The sequence below is a fragment of the Micrasema longulum genome, unplaced genomic scaffold, assembly GCF_059751315.1.
Source record: "Micrasema longulum isolate JH-2025_06_02 unplaced genomic scaffold, ASM5975131v1 h1tg001523l, whole genome shotgun sequence".
In the NCBI taxonomy this organism is placed as follows: Eukaryota; Metazoa; Arthropoda; class Insecta; order Trichoptera; family Brachycentridae; genus Micrasema; species Micrasema longulum.
The window spans coordinates 95,043-114,453 of NW_028278706.1; the positions used below are offsets into that span (position 1 = coordinate 95,043).

Below are 19,411 nucleotides of genomic sequence, written 5' to 3' on the forward strand. Positions count from 1 at the left end.
TTTCATTCTATGTACCACCTAGATTAAGCAGAACATCTACAATATTTTATTGTCAAAATTCTCGAACGGTAGCTCAATATAACTCACCTATTGTTAGATTACAGAATACCGGGAAAAAATATGCATCACATTTTGATATATTTAGTTTATCTCTGCCTAACTTAAAACATAAAGTGACCAACATATTTTTATCAAAAGAGCAAATCATCTTCAGAAGATTGGGTTGGAATAGTTATAATTTGATTGATTAATGTATTTTGTTATTGTATAATTTCTTTAAAATATGTATGTATTTCAAGTAATTAATAATGTGTACAGTACGAGTATATTAATATTTCATACTCGATTTTTTTTATTTTTAATATTTTTATTTCTAAGCACTCTTTATACCACATATATGTAAATGGCAGAAATGCCGTATATAAATAAATAAATAAATAACACGTCACAAAATATCGTGACTTGACGGAATTTCATGAGAAGTTAGATGCCAATATTTCCTAAAGGGGCGTAGGTAATTTTTCCTACATTGTTTTCTCCTCACCCGCAACTTAGTGTTTGAAATTACCTCCTATAACAGTGTCTGACAAGTAGATTAATAGTAGCGATATTTTTAGAAAGAGTAAAGAAAAAACTTACTAAAAAATCTTTTTCAAAGGGCTACCTTTTACTGTACCCTTTTACTTATTTTTTAACACCTAAAGTATTTTTTTCTGTGTTCTGGTGGATTATGAATACAGTTCTACCTGTGAAATAGAATCAGAATCTTGGACGAGTGCTTTCGATAAAATGGCTTTTCTCAAATCTCGAATAAGGAAATCGAGTAGAAATTGGTATGCCCCGTAGTGTAGAAGTTCGATTCCTGGGAAGGTCGACATGAAATATTGACTAAATGGGTGGTCCCACAAAACAATATTTCATTAGCAAAAAAGTAAAACCACTAGTTATATTTATATAAGTTTGTAAATGGTAAATTGGAAAGTTCAAGCTGTTTAAGTAATTCAAAGGTGTTTCTAATGGTCATACCTTAAGGAACCCGAAAACATTCCACACAGATTAATTTTAGAATAATGTATCATTCTTCAATCCAGTGTCAAGAATGTGCAGATTATATAACACCATTGCAAACGTAGAGACCGTTATTTTTGACACTAAATCTAGTGTCAAAAATAACGGTAACACGGTAACGGTAACAAAAATAACAAAGCAATCGCTTAGGTTTAAGAAGTGTTTACAAAATGCGTTTTTATATTGAGCTATTATTTTTTTACATTTAATTTTGATGGATTACATTGCTAGTTTTGTTTTGATGCATATTTTGTTTAATGTTTTTATTAGTTTTATATTACTGAATGATTTTTTTAAATAATTTAATTTTGTTTATTTTTATTTTGCATTTTATTTAATGCGTATTTTATTCGTGTTTATTTTATTATTAATTCGCAGAGTTTTTACATTTTTAAAAAAAAATTACAACAATTTATATTCAATTTGATAATTTATTTTGCTCGTTTTATTTAAATATGTATTTAATTAGTGTTGACATGTAATTAATGAAATATAAGTAGTGTATTTTTTTATTGTTTAAATATTTATGTGTATTATGTATTATTTTTTATTGTTTGTAAACCAAATAAATAAATAGTTAATCCTGGATTAAAGCATCACCTTATTTTCTTGTGGCAGATGATTGATAAACTTAATTTGGTGAACTAACCCAGTGTCATACATATAATGATTGTTTTTGATATAGGTAGTTTATTTAGACACTGAACATATTTTCTTTTCTTCTAATTCTAGAAATTACAGTGCACAAATAATGAAAAAAGCAATTGAAATACCCATACACCTAAATACAGCGACACGGTACAAATAACTAGTACATAAACACATAATTTTTCAACAAAACACGCAGTTCGCCCTGAAGTTGGCTTCTGCAATGGTAGCCGAAACGAAGGAACGAATCCAATTTACACGGGAGCACCCAAAAAAGATACATCTTAGTATGTTAGATGAATTAATTATATCTGTACTTTTTATCTGTGTCGGGGTGGATGAAGTATGGGTTTTTTTTTTATTCGATAACTATAAAATCTCAGGGGAAAGAAGTCCGCCTCATAGTGAAGTGGTTGGCCCGTTCGCCCACTACGTTTGAGATCACGACTTAAAAGGATATGCGGGGCCAAATAATTATGATGAATAGGTATTTGAACGTTGTTTTTCTATCACACTCTCGCAACTGCGTCCCCGACGCTGTACGAAAAAGACAGCTGAATTTCACGTTGGACTGATTGTGCCTAGCTAAGATCGACGATTCGTCGTCCTGTTTTCCGTACCACAGTGTATTTTGCATCACTGGGTGCGTTTCGGAAAATGATGATGATAATACTTTGGTTAGATCTGTTTAATCTCATTCTTACAAGGTTCAACCCGTTTTAAAATTGAGTTTTATGGGTTAGGTTTACTCGTTTACTATACTACTCATAAACAGAAATGTCGGTTACCATTTGACGTTTTTTTCCGTTAAATAATCACTACAAAAGCTGTCGTCATAGTCTCTGAGATCTTTCAACCAAACGATCTCTCATTTTTTATCTTGGCGGTCTACTAAAGACGCATAAATATTTATTAGTCTTTTGTTCAGCATCAAACGGCTGCCATGTTTGAGGGAAGGAAAAAATAAAGGAAATTCTCGAAAATGTTTAAAACCGCGAATATAAACTCCATCATTTCGACAAATGTAAATTTCAACTAATTAAATATATGATGTCTGAATTTATTATTTGTATGATTTTTTGTAAATATTTCAACAGTTTTAAATCTTTTGTATTCTTTGAAATCAGACTACATAAAAAAAAATTCACCTGTTTTGACAAATACCTACGCAATTATTTTTCATTTAACTTTTCTACTTAACTTTTTGTGGTGCATCTGACCTTTACATTTTATGTCTCTGTTAGGCTATTTATTTAAGTATTTACGGTATCTGCCATTGATGTGAACGTGTTATTAAAGGGTATTTTAAGAAAATCTATTTGCTTAGGCAATAAAAAGGCAAAATAATACACCTTTTAACCTGACTAAGCATTAATTAAAATATTGTGAAATAGCACAAAAACTTACCTGACGTTTTCATGTCTGGACATGTAGATCTTTTTAAACTGAGTATCTGTGGATCCCAGGTCTTGTCTCATCTTCACGGCCACGTGCTCAGGAAGCACCGAAAGAAGAAGACGCTCCTGGAAAAAATCACAGTTCATCTTATATAAGTACGAAAGACAATGCAATGTAGAGCCGAACACCGCTTTAACCCGCAACGCGTAATCCGCTGCAACGTCAGCTCAGACAAGATGCCAAACGTCGTGCATCGAAAGGACATACACATTTCATCTTGGTATTTCGTGTCACCTGGCCACTAGCTTCTCGCCAGTGTTCGCTATTGTTAATTCTTTTTGTACAAAATAATAGTATGTAACTTGTGTGTAACCGTTTAATAAATAACTTTAATTGTAATCCATCTTTCTCATTTAACCGTCCTATAAAATTACAACTTTTTAAAGATTACCTTATTTTTATATATTACTTAATTATTTTTTTTTCTGACATCTCTAATTAAAAATATGTCTTTTTTTTTTTTTAACGCTGTCTTACTCAGAACAGGTAATTACATTCTATACCTAGTGAGTATAGACAGTGCTTACTATCAATATTATGTATCTTTTTTGGGTGATACCGTGTATGTTGGATTTGATCCGACGTTTCGGCTACCATTGCAGGAGCCATCTTCAGGGAAAACTGAAGTTTTCACAGTTTTCCCTGAAGATGGCTCCTGCAATGGTAGCCGAAACGTCGGATCAAATCCAACATACACGGTATCACCCAAAAAAGATACATAATATTGATAACAGTGACCGTGAAAACCTTCGCACCTATTTAGTGCTTACTATGTTTGTTTATATTTTAATTTTGCTTATTTGTCTATTTTTTACCTTCTTCGCCGTTTTGCAAACAGAATATAATATTACTATTCAAATAATAAACGCCGATTTTCGGCACTGAACTGAATTACAAACCGTTATGAAATATCAACAATAATTTGAGTTCGTCCAAACTTGTGTACACAACGACTGGATTCGACCCCCTGGAGAATTATTAAGGTCAATATATCAAACAAATGAAGGACGTTTTAGGAAAGGGAATATTATAAATAAAATAAATAGTTTTAAAAAATAAATTAAAAAAATATTCCATTAAAATAGCTTAATAGTGCAGAGCCAATTCTACCATTTAAAATAAAAACATATTTCATTTTAGTTTATAATGTAGAGAAAATTTACATAATTGTTAAATATATTATTGAAAAATTTAAAAATAAAACTTCCTTTAAAATATTACTTAAAGTAGAAAACAAAAACGAATTCAAATTATTAACTTGTTAAGAAAGAAAGAATAAAATGATAATTTAATGATTTTTTTAGCATAAATGAGGTAAAATAAAATAAACTATTTATAGTATGCCCTTATAATGGTCTCAGCATTTCCAGCCATTGCTAGAACATGGATGAATGGATCCACCTTGCAGTGGCTTCGAAAAGGGTGTTGTTGGAGCTTTTCAGGCGTTCCTATAGGCTCTAAACTCTTTGAATAATATAGAAGTCTGGGCACTTAGAGGGCTCATATCCTTTCATTGGCTTTTTTGAGTGACCACTTTACACACTCATCATTAACCATTATTAAATACTATTATTTTTGAAAATCTATTTCTATCGTGTCGATAATAAAGCTGTTATTTTGCGAAATTTTTTAAAATACGCAATTATTCATAGCTTCGGGAATATAGGAAGTTTATAAATAATTCCATCCCTTTAAAAATAGACAAGTTCCACTTCACATCACTGTCCCCGCGTTCATTAAACTCATCCCCCTTATGAGGAAAATTTATTTCAAGGGGGTGTTTTTATTAAATTAAGAAAATACTTTAGTTCGACAAACTGAATAATTATTCTCATCTTCCTTCTGCTGTCACTGAGATACAGTGATGAGAGAATTTTTCATCTGATCATTTGAGCGTATGAAAATATTTGCATTTTAAATCACCCCAACCCTTATGGTGGTTGTGATAGATCAATGGAAAGGAAAAATTGATGGGGACGTGCACTTAACGAATTCTTTGGCGTTTTTATTTTACTCCTCAGAAAATGATAATAACGAACCTTTTTTATGTCAACACATTGTCAAATTTTAAACTTTTGGTCTTCCGTGGGTATTTTCATTTTATTGTTATTCGATGATTTTTATGGTACGTGTATTTCTTTTTATTTTAAGAAATGCTACTGGATTTTTTTTAATGTTTATTTTTGGTATAAATGTGTACCTTAAAAGCATAAATTCGTGTATTTGGGAAGCATGCTTTCAAAATGAATCATGAATCGGTTTGTTGCCCCGTAGCTATCGTTGCGGACTCATGGATCAGAGGTCTGAGGTTTGAACCCCACTCTACACCAACTTGATTTCCATTTTCTTTTAGTAAGTTATTTATAACTCGTTGAAAATTGTTATCGAAATTGAAATATTCGGGTAAAACACTTGAGACCCATCCTATCCTGAACTCAATACAATAGAAAATTGTGTATCCTTTAGAACATAATATCTTATTTAAAGGAATATGTTTTATAGTAGTAGTTAAAATGAAATTTAAGTAAAATATAAAACATAAGTGTAAATATACTATATATATATGTATAAAAATAAATGTAAAACGAACTCTTTCTCTAAATACAAGTTTTCACTCTATTAGAGAGGTAAAACCGTTATTATTAATTATGTATGTATCAAACATTTTGTTATTTTATACTTATGTTGTCAAAATTCTTTTTTCAATAAAAAAAATTAAATTATAGGAACGCTTATATTTGGATTTCCAAAAAAAAATTGGAAAAGTAGAAAAATATGTTGAAAGGACAGTAAATGCGGGCAAGGAAATGAACGGCGCAAGCACAGTAATTGCTAATAAAAATATGCCAATTGAAGCTAAACTGGCAGTGCACAACGGAGTACAAATCGCAACACGTGTGTATCATCAGTGAAACACGTATGTGGCAGAGGAAGGATGAAAGCAGAGTGAACGCGGTCGAAATTCAATCTCTTGTGGTGCCTCAGAAGTAGGTACCGCCAACCATCGGGCATAGACTACAAACGCGACAGGTTGGCAACCCAGAGGATCAGTGACGTAGGTAAGCCAATAAAAGTACCGACGCACTGATCGCTTGCCCTTCTCTCTACCTCTGCTACTCGCCACTTACTACCAGGATCCACGATCGTAGTCTTTCGAAATTATTGTTAACCGCCACGTAGAAAATATTCGAATAAAACGTAAATTTAGTGTTCTCTTCTTTTATTTAAATATTAATTCATATATCTCATTAAGTTTATTGTATTTAATTTTTGCTGAAATAAATAGTGTTTAAATATCTTGTAAGTACGACTTCTTTTTATTTATAATATTTGATGCCACTTTTTTAAGAGTTTAGTGAAGGCCACGCGTTAGATGTTAGACGTAGAACTTCTTCCGAGTTTCTTCACCATACTTTAGCCTGAAGTGCAGGTATAAAAACATCTCCACGTAGCGTAAGCACGCTGACCGACCTACTTGCAAAGACAGAAGAGATTCGACGAACTGGATGTCCAACATAACTCTTGACCCCAACAATAGGCCCTCCACAATTTCGACGAATGGGTTTGAAAATAATATATGAGATTTCAAATTTAAAAAAATGTCGCTAATATAGTTTGGTCATGCAGAACGTATTGATAACGAAACAATTGTAAAACAGATGTATATGGCGAGAATGAATGATAACGTGTATATATATATATATATATATATTTATGCCTATTTATATACATATATGGATAATTTTTATAGCGCCGTTTTTGTGAAAATCACCTCAAGGGCGCTGTACAATAAATAAATATCCCACCACGTCTTGCAGCTACAGAGCGCATGGATGGTTGGGATTCTTGTTCCTCGTCTCCAATTATGATATACGGGAGCTAGATTACAGCACGTCTTGCAGCTACAGAGCGCATATACAATAAGAAATCTAGCCCCTATTTACATTTTTTATTTGACAATAAAGTTTAGAGATTTCGTGATATTTAAAAAAAATAAATAAAAAACAAATTTATAAAAATAGAAGTTAGATAACAACAAGTCTTGCAGCTACTAGGCGCATGGACGGATTGAATTCTAGACCTGACTTACTAAATTTGGAGATTTGATAGTTGATAACATTTACCTATTGAAGCTAGATTACTAATCGTCTTGCAGCTACAAAGTAAATGGACGAGTGAAATTCTGGCAACTTAAAATTATCAATAAATTTACAAAAACAAACATTGAGCATAATAGTAAATTTGCCAAGTGTTCGTGATAAAAAGTAAACAAAAAAAACTAAACAGATAAAGCACTTCAACACTGTGGATAACATTACAAATAAAAATATCCGAAGGGTAGCTTTTGTTGTCACTAGTCACTGTCGCAGTATCGCACATGTGCAAACACATGTTTTTGCTGAATTCCTAGAAGATGGTCCGGTCCACGTGTAGTTGCCGGAGGGGGGAAAGAAGCCTATTGTTCCAACAACTTTGTATCCATTTTAGTCTGTATTATTTCGTTTTATAATAAGTATCAAATTCCCGCTCAATTTTATTCATATTTTACATTATTATTAAACAAACGTGTGTATGAGAGTGGTTCGAGGATTGACGTATCATTTTGTATGTACGAGTATATTGGAAAACGTAGGACGAGGGCGACCAAAAAAGACGTGGCATGATCAGATATGTAGACCAAAATCTCAAGTCTGGTCATTTCAATAGCAGATACATTCGAAGAACACGTATGATAAAATTTATAAATTTGGAAGACGTTAGGAATGCGCGTCGGGAAAGATTTGTGCGGGGGTTCATCATATCTGCCTTTTCCTATGAAGAAATTGCGTGATGGTAGTATTAGTTAATCTTTATATAGATACAATAAATAAGAAAATATATTAAAATACTGAAGCCTTTCTATTTCAATTTTCAAATTAACATAAAGCATAGCTTAACTAACTTAATCATAAATGAATTTATTTATTGCACACTATACTACTCTCATCATCAAAAAGGCAATTTTTCTAAAAAATCACAAAATTAGTTAAGTATGAGATCAATTAACAAGAAATTTCGAACCATTTGCTGTCTTGCAAAAATATTTCAGTACGAAAAACGGTAAAAAAAAAAAAGAGTTTTTCAAGCAATAACACAGTATCTAGAGATTCATAAGCAAAACCGCAGTGTAGACATGACACGAACTGATTTTTTACTTGGAAACAATTGATATACTGTTTTTTTGCTTATGATTATTTACTTAAATCATGATAAATACTCAAAAGTTTTATATCTCAAAATATTACACTAAATAATTATATTATTATCAAAAATTACGGAACAAACATTCATATAATAAAATACAACTTTGTTTTTCACCGCCTATTTTTTATTTATTTATTTTTTTTACAGACCGATTTCAGAGTTACACAAGCTTCTTTGTTAAGGTATAATCAACAAATGAATTCTATTTTTTTTGACAGTGATTACTAAATATAACATCGAAACGTATGAAGCTAATAAGTCTAGTGTTTTTGTCATGTTGTTCTAGTAAACATAGAAAGCGTAAAGTAAGATGGATACGATCTTTAAAACTAGACAGAAGTGGACTGAACGAAACATTGTTTTTTAGGTTTTTTATTATTTTCTTCTTGTTATGAATCGCTTTTTTAATTTCTAGGATTTTCAAGTTGTCTATTTTTAATATTTTATTTTTAACACAAAGAGCTTATAATCCGGTGTCATTATTAAACTTATAATTATTTTCCATCAGATGGTTTGCGAATTATTTCATTATTTAGGCACATTAAGTGTTTTTTCACTGTTATGTTGCAGTTTATTTTAGTTTTTCCAGGGTAATTTTTTTATTTTATTTTTTATTTCAAAATACAAAAATGTACAAAAACACAATTGTATTCCCATGAGTTAGCAAACTCATTCTGGGATTGATACAATTAAAGATAATCAGATAAAAATAAAAATACATTTAGTTGAACATAATTAAAACAAAAATGGACATATCTCGGAGACCTTTTTAAAAACAAATTATAATATATTATTTTAACATTAAATCACATGGGTCAAGGGTTATCGAGAAATAATTTGAGGAAATGATTTTTTAGTGTTATTTGATTTCCATTCGTAGACTGGTAAGCAATCAGTACAATTTAATTGATATATGCAATATATTATATTTACTTTATTTTCGTTAATTTTTAACAATGTTTCCATTTTATTATTTATGGAGAATGCAGCTTAAATGTTTGATGGTAAGGAATTAGATTATTGTTTAGAAAATTGACATTTATAAAATTAATCCGCCTCCATTGTTTAGATTTGTCAGCTTTATTTCATTATAAAAAATATAGTTGTATTATATTTATTTTAAAATAATGAATAACCACAAATTTAGTGTTTCAACACTAATTAAGTATCGATATAATCAATTATATTTATTTGAGAACATTTTGATAAAATTTCATCATGCGATTTATCATTTTTATTGCTCTGTTGGATACTGATTTATTTGAGCATTTTCATTGAAGTAACACATGGCATACCACTTTGATATATAACCCCTCAGGTTATATAATAATATAGGTTGAATGTGTTAAGCGGAAATGCTTATATTAAGTTATCCATGTCTCGTTTCGTATTTTGAAATTGGCGTGATGAGGTGTGTAACGTTCTCACCCTTCTATCTCCGATAATATAATACGGAAACGGAATGGTTAATGAACCTTTCCATAACAGCTAGGCAAGACATTATTTTCATGTCCTCTCCATTAATGTTATATTACTGAGTGCCTTTGGTTCGAATACCTCCCACTTTAGTGGCGTATTTTTATTAAAGCACTTAAGATCCTTCCCTGTCAAAGCAGATATTATTATTTGTATAAAAATTGCCACTTTCCGTGGATACAGCGTAAAGCTCAGAACTTTTATCTCAAAAGAGCAACAGTTACATGAAGTAATAAAGTTTTCATTACGGCAGTAATAGTGTCTTTATTTTTACTGTGGGGAAATAAGTTCCCAAAGCTATGGTTTCTTAGGAAAGCGGTGCCATTATCTAGCGCCTGTAATATGCCGTGATGCGGCGGGCGTTATAAGGCCGTCCGGTGTCCAGAAATATAAACTTAAAGAGAGCGATGTCGTTATCTGGCAGCTGTGACAACGTATTTGTCAAACATTTGCTATGGAATTAGCTCCCGCAATTTACCACATGTTTTAGTTGTCATAATATAGAAATCAATTACATTTAAATAACAATTTTGAAATGGAAAAAAAAAATGTAATAGATGCTTAACTTCTTTTTTATGGCAGAAAATATTTTTTTTACTTTTCATATAAGTAATTAATATGTTGTTTACATTAAATTATAATATATACATGTTTATCTGAATCATCAATATTAAAAACTAATTACTTAAATATAGAAAATAGTTATTACACAAATGTGTATTGAAAAAATATGTATATAAAAAATATAATATGGAAAATAATTAAATATAAATCAGTGGAATTGTACTAAGTTATTGCCGAAACGTTATTTAAATAAACACACTGGGTTCAGGTTCAGCATGAAAACAACTCATAAAACTAAGACAACAAGAAATTACAGAAATTTGAAAAAATCGATAAATAATAATTTCAAAAAATACTAATCATATAAATATTTTTTTCATATATTCCACTCCGGTCTTATTTCAGAAGTTCAAATGGTCTAGTTTTAACGTCTCTCACCCCTCACTACATTCCCTCACCGACACAAAATACTACATGATACTAGAACTTGACTTATTACATTCATACGTATAAGATTTAAAAGATACTTAAAATTATAAAACAGGATAATATTCATTACTAAATTATACTTTCAACAATGTTTGAGTATGTCCAAATGCTTGCAGACTGGCGGGAGTTATTCATTTTAAAATTTATTTAAACAGAAGGAAAACATTTTCGAGAAAGGATATGGAAGTCTAGGCATTTACAGGGTTTGTGACTTGTCATTGGCTGGTTTGAGTGGCCACTTTACACATTGTGTAACATTCACCATTCTGCCCATGTTTGAACATCCATATTTCCCCAACTCTTCCATCTGTTAACTTTGTGAAGTTAAAGAGCTGAAACCTTTATCACGTGGGTGAGATTCATCCGGCTGAACCAAATCACCTACTAGGCAACGCTCGAAAACAATTTTCCAATTTTTATACTTCTTCTTTTACCAAGTAGTTAATTCAACAATGTTTGAGTATGTCCAAATGCTTGTAGACTGGCTGGATCTGCTCCCTAGGAAGTTATTCATATTTAAATTTATTTTAACAGAGAGGGAAACTTAAACTAGCCAATGACAGGTCATAAGCCCTGTAAATGCCTAGACTTCTATATTACCTTCTAAAAAATGTTTTCCTTCTCTGTTCAAATAAATTTAAAAATTATACTTTGATAGGGAAACTTGTGTAGCTTCGAAACCGGCCGGTAATTACATTTTTTAAATTGATTTTACTGGGAATATAAATCGACAACCGAAGCAGCAAGTCAATATTTTATATTGAATGTAATACGTCTTCTACAATACTAACAGTATTGCGCAGAAAACGTTCATCAAGATAAGGGCAACGGTCTGCAGTACATTCACCCCATGGAGAAAAGAAGAACAAAGGAACGTGCCCTTTAAATAGACCACAGAGCGTTGTAACGCCCAGTCAGCCCAAGCAGTCAGCCCAACAAGTCAGTTAACGCAGTCACTCAATTCAAGCATGTAGTTCAAGTGCAGCTAGTTCAACTTCTCGTCACCGTAACACTTGCGCAACGTAATTCAATTTATTATTTACTCCCCAGGTTTGTTGCCATACACGCATTAAACTTCAACCTTGTCACATATGTCAATTTTTAGTTGGAGTTGGAGCTCCAACCCTCAACAATCTAAATCCTATATAATAAATGCGTATTCGAAATAAATTAAAAAACACCTAAGTATATGTAATCCAGAGCCAAATTGTCAACAATAATTTAGACATACTCAAAATATGGTTGATTATATAAATACTTGTTTCTTGGTTACCTGTTCAGCACTTTGCTCCTCAATGACAAGCTTCACCTCCAAACTTTGCCTGGTCTCGAGAAACGCTTGTCTTTGCTGCCTGTCATCCAGCAAGAAGCCTAACAAGCCAAGGAGACCAGCAGCCACCAGCAAAATTGCATTCGACAAGTGCTGAAACAAGAGAAATCATCATTGTAATTTTTTGACGTTTGTTCATATTGTAATTTTGTTACATTTTTTATTTATAATTTCTTCGGTTACATGTTACATTAATTCCTTTTTTTATTACATTATGTATCACATTATTTAAAAAAACAATTCCACATAGGCATGGTTTGTGCGTGAGTATACTAAATCTAGAATATATTATAAAATCTATGGAATAGACAAATATATAGGTATAAAATAAAAAGTTACAAGACATTATCGAGTCTTTTTTTAAAAATCGAAGATTTTATTCCAAAACCGGAAAAAATTCTAATGTATGAAGCCTATGTAAAAACTAAAATATGTTATACGCAACTATTATGGGGAGCAGGATATCAAAATGATATAAACAGACTACAAAGACAACAAAATAAAATATTAAAGTTAGTATATGACCTTCCCTATTTAACTGCAACTAGAGAACTTTTTAAACAAACTAAGTAATTATGTATAACTGAACTCTTTCAACTAGAATCATTAAAATTTATCCATAAATTAGCCACTAATGTAATTGTAGACGAAGAACTAAAACTAGTAAAAAATTGTAGTCAACATGGACATAATACGAGAATATCAGACAAATACCATACACAACTTTCTAAAACAAGACAAGGGCAATCAAGACTAATGAACCAGGGACTGAAATTATACAATAAACTACCAGACAAAACCAAACAAAAGACAAACATTTCAAAAGATGTAAAAAATATTATTTTGAACAACAGAGTATAAATGAAAAATGTATATATTATTTTATGTAAAATGAATGTAATAATCCGTAAGGGTTTATAAATAAATTTTCAAATAAAAAAATAAATAAAAAAAAGTATTATTCAGTTTTTTTTTTGTATGAGTAAGTGGAAAATAAGAAATAAAAAAAATAAATTGATATTAACAAAAAAATATTAAAGTTAAGTTAGATACCTAATTTAATAACGAATTAATACGAAAGCAAATAAGAACAGATTACCTGGAAAAAAAACATTGACATCTGTATTTTTGACCCAGTTTATAAATGAATGAAAAGAAGAGAAGCTTTAATAATCATTTTCCGTCGTGCCTTTAAGGAAGGAGTTACACAGTTTAGAGGCAAGGACATTTGCATGCATCTTAGTGTTGATTTACAAAATATTATCTCCAAAATTTTATTTTTTTATTTTACTGGACTGGTACCTGAAGCGTAAGACTGATCATCTTACCTTAATGTAACAAAAATTATCAAGATACACTGCGATTGGTGTACCAATGCAGTGCGCTATGCACCATTAGGTGCGGAAAGAGAATGATAATGATGATATGTTTTATTATTATTAAGCATAATTTTAATTATTAGTTTTTGTACTATCATCAAAGGGTAAATATAATTCGTGTATACTCCACCCCATCCAATTACTCCGTGTGATAATTTTGATTGGATAAATGAATGATAAACCAGTCTATTAATTTTGTAATCAAAAATACCATTTTGGCGCTTAAATACATAAGTTAAATATCTCAGTTTGTCCATTTAAGTTGGCTGTCAATAATGATACTAAAGTACTTGGTACATTTCCCTGAATTATTTTTTTTCGTGACGTTAGCATAGCAATTCATGATATTATTTCCTTTCACTATATCATCTTAAATTATCCTTTTTAATAATAGGTGAATTTGTTTTTTAGGATCTTTGTCTTTTGTTAAAGTAATTTCCAGTTTTTCCAGTGAAGTTTCTGAAGAGATTTGTTGTACCTGATTTAAAATTGTTTTAAGATGTTCTGTTTCCTTTTACGTCTTTTTCAATTTACTATTCGTTTTTTTTCTTTCATCTTCGTATTCTTTAATTTTCTTAGAAAAAAATCAATTGCTTTGTTAATTTCACTCATTTTACTCTTTTTATTTTTTTTATATCGATACTGATTTTTTAAATTAAATCTTCTTTATTATTTGTTTTATTTATGTCATTTAATAAGTCTTTTTTCAATTATACAATTTTTTGGTCTATGTAATCATAAAATTTCATTTCAACTAATGCTCTTGTAGTCGTAGCCATTATTTTTCTATGCTCCGCTGTCAAGATTATGGTGCATACAGGGCACAGGGCGGGAGATTTCTCGGGTTGTAATTCGTCCTATACGCACACAGGAAGAACATCTATGATTGTGTTGAAAGGTTTTGTAATATTCGCGCTGGCGTTGTAGTGATTTTAAAATCTTGATTTGACGGTTTGCATAACAAATGATAAAATAAATAGAATACTTATTTCTCCATAAAATATTATTTATTTATTGAGGTCGTATTCAATTTTATTAAAAACATATTATGAAATAGGAAAAAAACATTTGTAAAGAAAATAAGAAAATCTGAATTAAAATAGAAGATTAAGAAATGTGTTATGTTTAACAACTTATTCACGAAATGTATTAACATTATTATTATTTGAGTACACATAAGAATATGTTTATGTGTGCCCTATTTTAAGATTTAAAACAAATCGAAAAGGGGAATTTGATGTTTTTGCTTCGAATAAAGAAATTTCTACGTAACATCACCTCAACGTAAGTTTCATATAAAAATAAAATTATGTCATGTATAATTATTTTTAACTGCCATATTAGTTCATAAAAGTACTCATGTCTCTTAATTTTTAGTAAATAGTTATATATAACTCCTTACCAACTTTTCTATCCTTAACGTTTTCGAGATGTATATGGTCTAGGGTTATTAGAGGTAACAATAATAACATTAATAACTGTCAAAAAATAAGGAAATATACTATCTATATTGCACTCAGAAACACCTGAGAATCTTACGATTGAATATCACATTTTTTAAAGATTTTTTAACTATTGAAGCACCATAAATTTTTACTGGATTTCAAGTAAGTTTATTATATTTATTACAGTTACTGACAGATATTTGAGATACACTTTTTAAACACCATAGATGAGACATATCGTATACAACTAATTGTAAACAATACTTAATAATTTATAAACTAAAAACAGTACACGGTGTGTAAATATATATATTTTTTTAGTGTAGGTACTTCACGAGAAATATTGATACAAATTTAATTTAACTATACATTTTTTTTATTTCATTTACAGTCTTCCCATGTCACTCAACTTTCTTCTAAACTAATTTGCTCCAGCGAGAATTTGATTTTTTTTTTTTAATTTTTATGTTATCTGTTAATATGACACCTTTGACCAAATGTTGTGTTAAAGGGAGGAATATTAAAAATATTATTTCTTGCCATTTTTATACATCTATGTCCCTGGACAGGGGGACGACGATGTCCATCTCCAAAACTGTCTAGCCGAATCATTTGAGTGTATACTCGTATTAATCACTCTCTGGCACATCAAAGGCTTTACTAATTTATAACGAGTTCTTTTTGAAATATTAAGAATATGTTTTAATATTCTTTTTTGTACATTAATTATTCGTTTGAGATGCGAAACTACAGAAAATCTCCTCCCAATTCGTCCATATTCTGATTGGCAAACGTGTCTAGACTTTTATTTTTCTCTCTTGAAAGAGATCTCTTTCTCTGTTGATTATAAATTTATTTATATTAGTAAAATACAATTCTTGTGAACATTATGGGGAATGACGTCTTACAATAGTTTATTTTATTTTAATTAATAGTATATTTAGGATATATAAATTACAAAAAAAATCATAAACGATGTTTTTAATCAGTGTTACATAAAGAAGAATTATAAGTGCAGCTTTTCAGTTCTTTCTTGAATATATTGTATTCCTGACTGTACTTTTTATTATCTTTATTCATTTCATTAAAAATATATATTCCTCTGTAAGTATAATGATGCTGTTTTCTAGTTGTTTTCAATTTGGGAATCAAGATATTACCATCTGTTCTAGGTCGCGTACTTACGTTTTGTAACCTAGAAATATTACTATTTATTTTGTCTTTATGTATTTGAAGTAAACAATTCTTTTTATATAGCAATTGTACATTTGTGCATGTTGTGTTCACATATAATTGATGAACAATATCTATACATAACAAATTGTCTCAACATTGCTTTGAGTATGACACGCTGGATTTCCTCCCTAGGGAGTAATTCAAAGATTTTTTTTTTTACAACAGAGAGAAAACATTTTCGAGAAAGGAATTAATTTAGCAAACGAAGGTCATAAGCCCTGTAAATGCCTAGACTTCCATATTCTCTTCTCAAAAATGTTTTCCCTGTGTTGCAAAAAAAATTGAAAACAAATTGTGATTATTATACCAATGTCATATGTATTGTTTATTCCCTGTGAACTATAATAAACGTGAATTAATTAATTGAAGAAAGGTCGCAAATAACTTGGGCTAAAAAAATAAGAATTAAGTTGCAGTAAAGCAGGGTGCGAACCTTGGACCTTTGATCCGTAAGTACACAACACGACCATGGAACCAAATTGGAATGGAAAAATATCGGAAATATCTAACATTCCTTTTTATTAGTTATTATTAACCCTTATTTTTAAAGATTTACAAGCATGAACGAGTTAATGAGACATTTATATCTGGTCAATTTAAGTAAACGACGATTTTTTTCATTATTAAGCTATGTAATATCACATTTTGTACCTTGAAACCATAACGCTTTCAATAAAGAAAACTCATTTTATTAATTTAAGTAAAAACATATACTTTCTAATTAAGCGATTGGCTGATTCGCTTTCGTTATGTACAGAAACGATCGAACTTATTTGTTATTCAATTACAAAGGAAGCTTAACCAGCGCACGCGATGGTTGAAACTGGCTGAACTTGGAACTTTTATCTCTGAACAGAACCTCGTTTTATTATAACTCTTCTACAATATTCGTAAGTTCTAGTAAATGACTTTGTGGATAACGTCTTTTATTGATTTATATATGCTTTTCTTAGTTACTTGATAACATTTCATGAAACTAATATAAATTTTAAATACATTTTAGATAAAAATCTATCAAGAACATTTATTTTTAATCCATTTTTAATTATCAAGGCTTTCCATAAGTAACTCATTGCATAGTTATAAATCATGTTATTTATAGTTTCAGAATTTACTTTGTGGAATTTATTTATGCAAAAATGTTTTTGTAGGGCTATCAGGTGATTCGAAATTAATTGATAAGTTTCTTGTGTTTATGACGTCTCTTAATTTAGGTAAAATACTTGATAACTCCAAATCGAACAAACACCACCGTGGGCTTTCCAGCAATAGTTTTTCCGAATTCGCAAACCATATTATAGATACAAACCATTTTTTTCATTCTCCTAAAAATAATCTTTTAAATTCTGTCACAAATAAAGGTATTATTGTGAGTAATTTAGAAAATATTGAAATACAAAAAATTTTTACTCAGAATTTTTTTTAATTAATATTTGTTTGTATCCAATTTCCCGTAGGGCTAAAGTTACTCATTATAATCAAATTTCTTTTGATTTTCAAAAACATTAAGGAAACAGATAATTTAAGCTCTTAAAATGAAGACGATTTAGAACTCAAAATAACTGTATTACGTCAATACGTAATTATTTACATAATACCTTTTTCGACAATACTTTTAAGTTTTTTCCTAATTTCATTGCATAAAAACTTGATGAATTCGCTACAAATTTAAATTTAAATCACCTAACTCCTTCTACTACTACTACCATCACGCCATTTCCCCTTAAGGCAGAGAGAATGGACCGCCACACACGTCTATCCTAACTTTTTCCACGTTCATACATCTTTTTATACATGCCCTTCAACTTTGTCTACTTTTGACATTACCAGACTTAAGGTTTTCTTTTATTTGATCATGTCACGTCATTCTTGGTCGTCTTTGTCTCACGTTGCCATTAATTTTGCAGATATATTTGAATTACCATTCTTTTGTCATCCATTCGTTTTACATGATCAAATCATCTTAGAGACCCTTTCTTAATTATGTCAATTATACTTGACTTAGATTTAAACTCTCGCCTGATTTCATCGATAAATTTCCCACACATTCGTGTTAGAGATTGCATTTTGACCGCGATCAATCGGCTTTCATCTTTCCTCTGCCAGTACAATGTTTTTCTTCCATACATAAGAATTGGGACTAAAACTCCGTCGAGCACTGACGGTTTAGCTTCAATTGACATATTTTTTGAAAATCGCCTGAAATATTCGTTAAATTACAAAATAGTGCTTTTTAAAAAATACTATCATTACTTAAATGATAAATAATAACCATCGTTTTAGAATTACATGCATATTCCATATCTTAAGGTAAAGTTTTAAAACGTTTTTATATTTTAGAAATCAATTTTTCACCTTTTAAAATATACATGTACCCTTTTTGTAGTTAATTTATAGTTAGAACAATATCAAATTGGCGGCTTCTGTAGTATAGTGGTCATTACGCTTGACTCACACTCGGATGGTTCCGCGTTCGATTCCCGGTGAGAACACAAAAATCAAATGTGATTTTTTCTAGCCTGTGTGTTCTTTGATGTAATTTATCATTGTAATGGGGCCTCCTGGCCTGTTGTAGTGCAAAAAAATAGTTTCAATATATTATAATATGTTTATCTATTTGTAACAACTTATAACATTTTCATTGCTTTTTTTTTTATTTATTTGAAACATAACTTCAAATGCACTGAAAAACTAAAATAGTGTAAGCTACTTTCGAAGCACAAAAAGTCGTCTCTTTTTTGGAACGTTACAGCTTTAAGATAATTAAATGAATATAAAAGTAGATTTTAAAAGAAACACAATCTACTTTTGTGAAATAATCATGTATTATTTTACTTTTAAGATACAGAAAGTTGCGTGGTGGGATTTAAGTTTTAGTAAGAAGTATGAAAGTTGAAATGTTAGAACTGTAAAAATGTATAATATCAATAAAATTTATTTTTTTTAAATGTGACCATATGTATATATATATATATATTTTAAATAAAAAATTAAATACACAAATAAAAAACAAAAACCTGGGCCAGTAAACCTGTGCTAAAAATGTGCGGGATCATATAAAAATTAAAAGATAA

General features: G+C 30.0%; 1 protein-coding gene across 1 annotated transcript in view; it reads right to left on the reverse strand.

The window, feature by feature from the left end:
• LOC148275050 (adenylate cyclase type 3-like) overlaps nucleotides 1–13,185 on the reverse strand; it is a gene marked incomplete at its 3' end in the record, with an annotated part of 98,509 nt that extends 85,324 nt beyond the window's left edge. The window contains exons 1-2 of the mRNA XM_088236222.1: nucleotides 12,221–13,185; nucleotides 3,124–3,239 (exon numbers count right to left, since the gene is read on the reverse strand). Coding sequence (XP_088092348.1) covers nucleotides 3,124–3,194 — 71 coding nt within the window. The remainder of the gene's footprint in view (nucleotides 1–3,123; nucleotides 3,240–12,220) is intronic.
• Nucleotides 13,186–19,411: the final 6,226 nt, after the last annotated feature.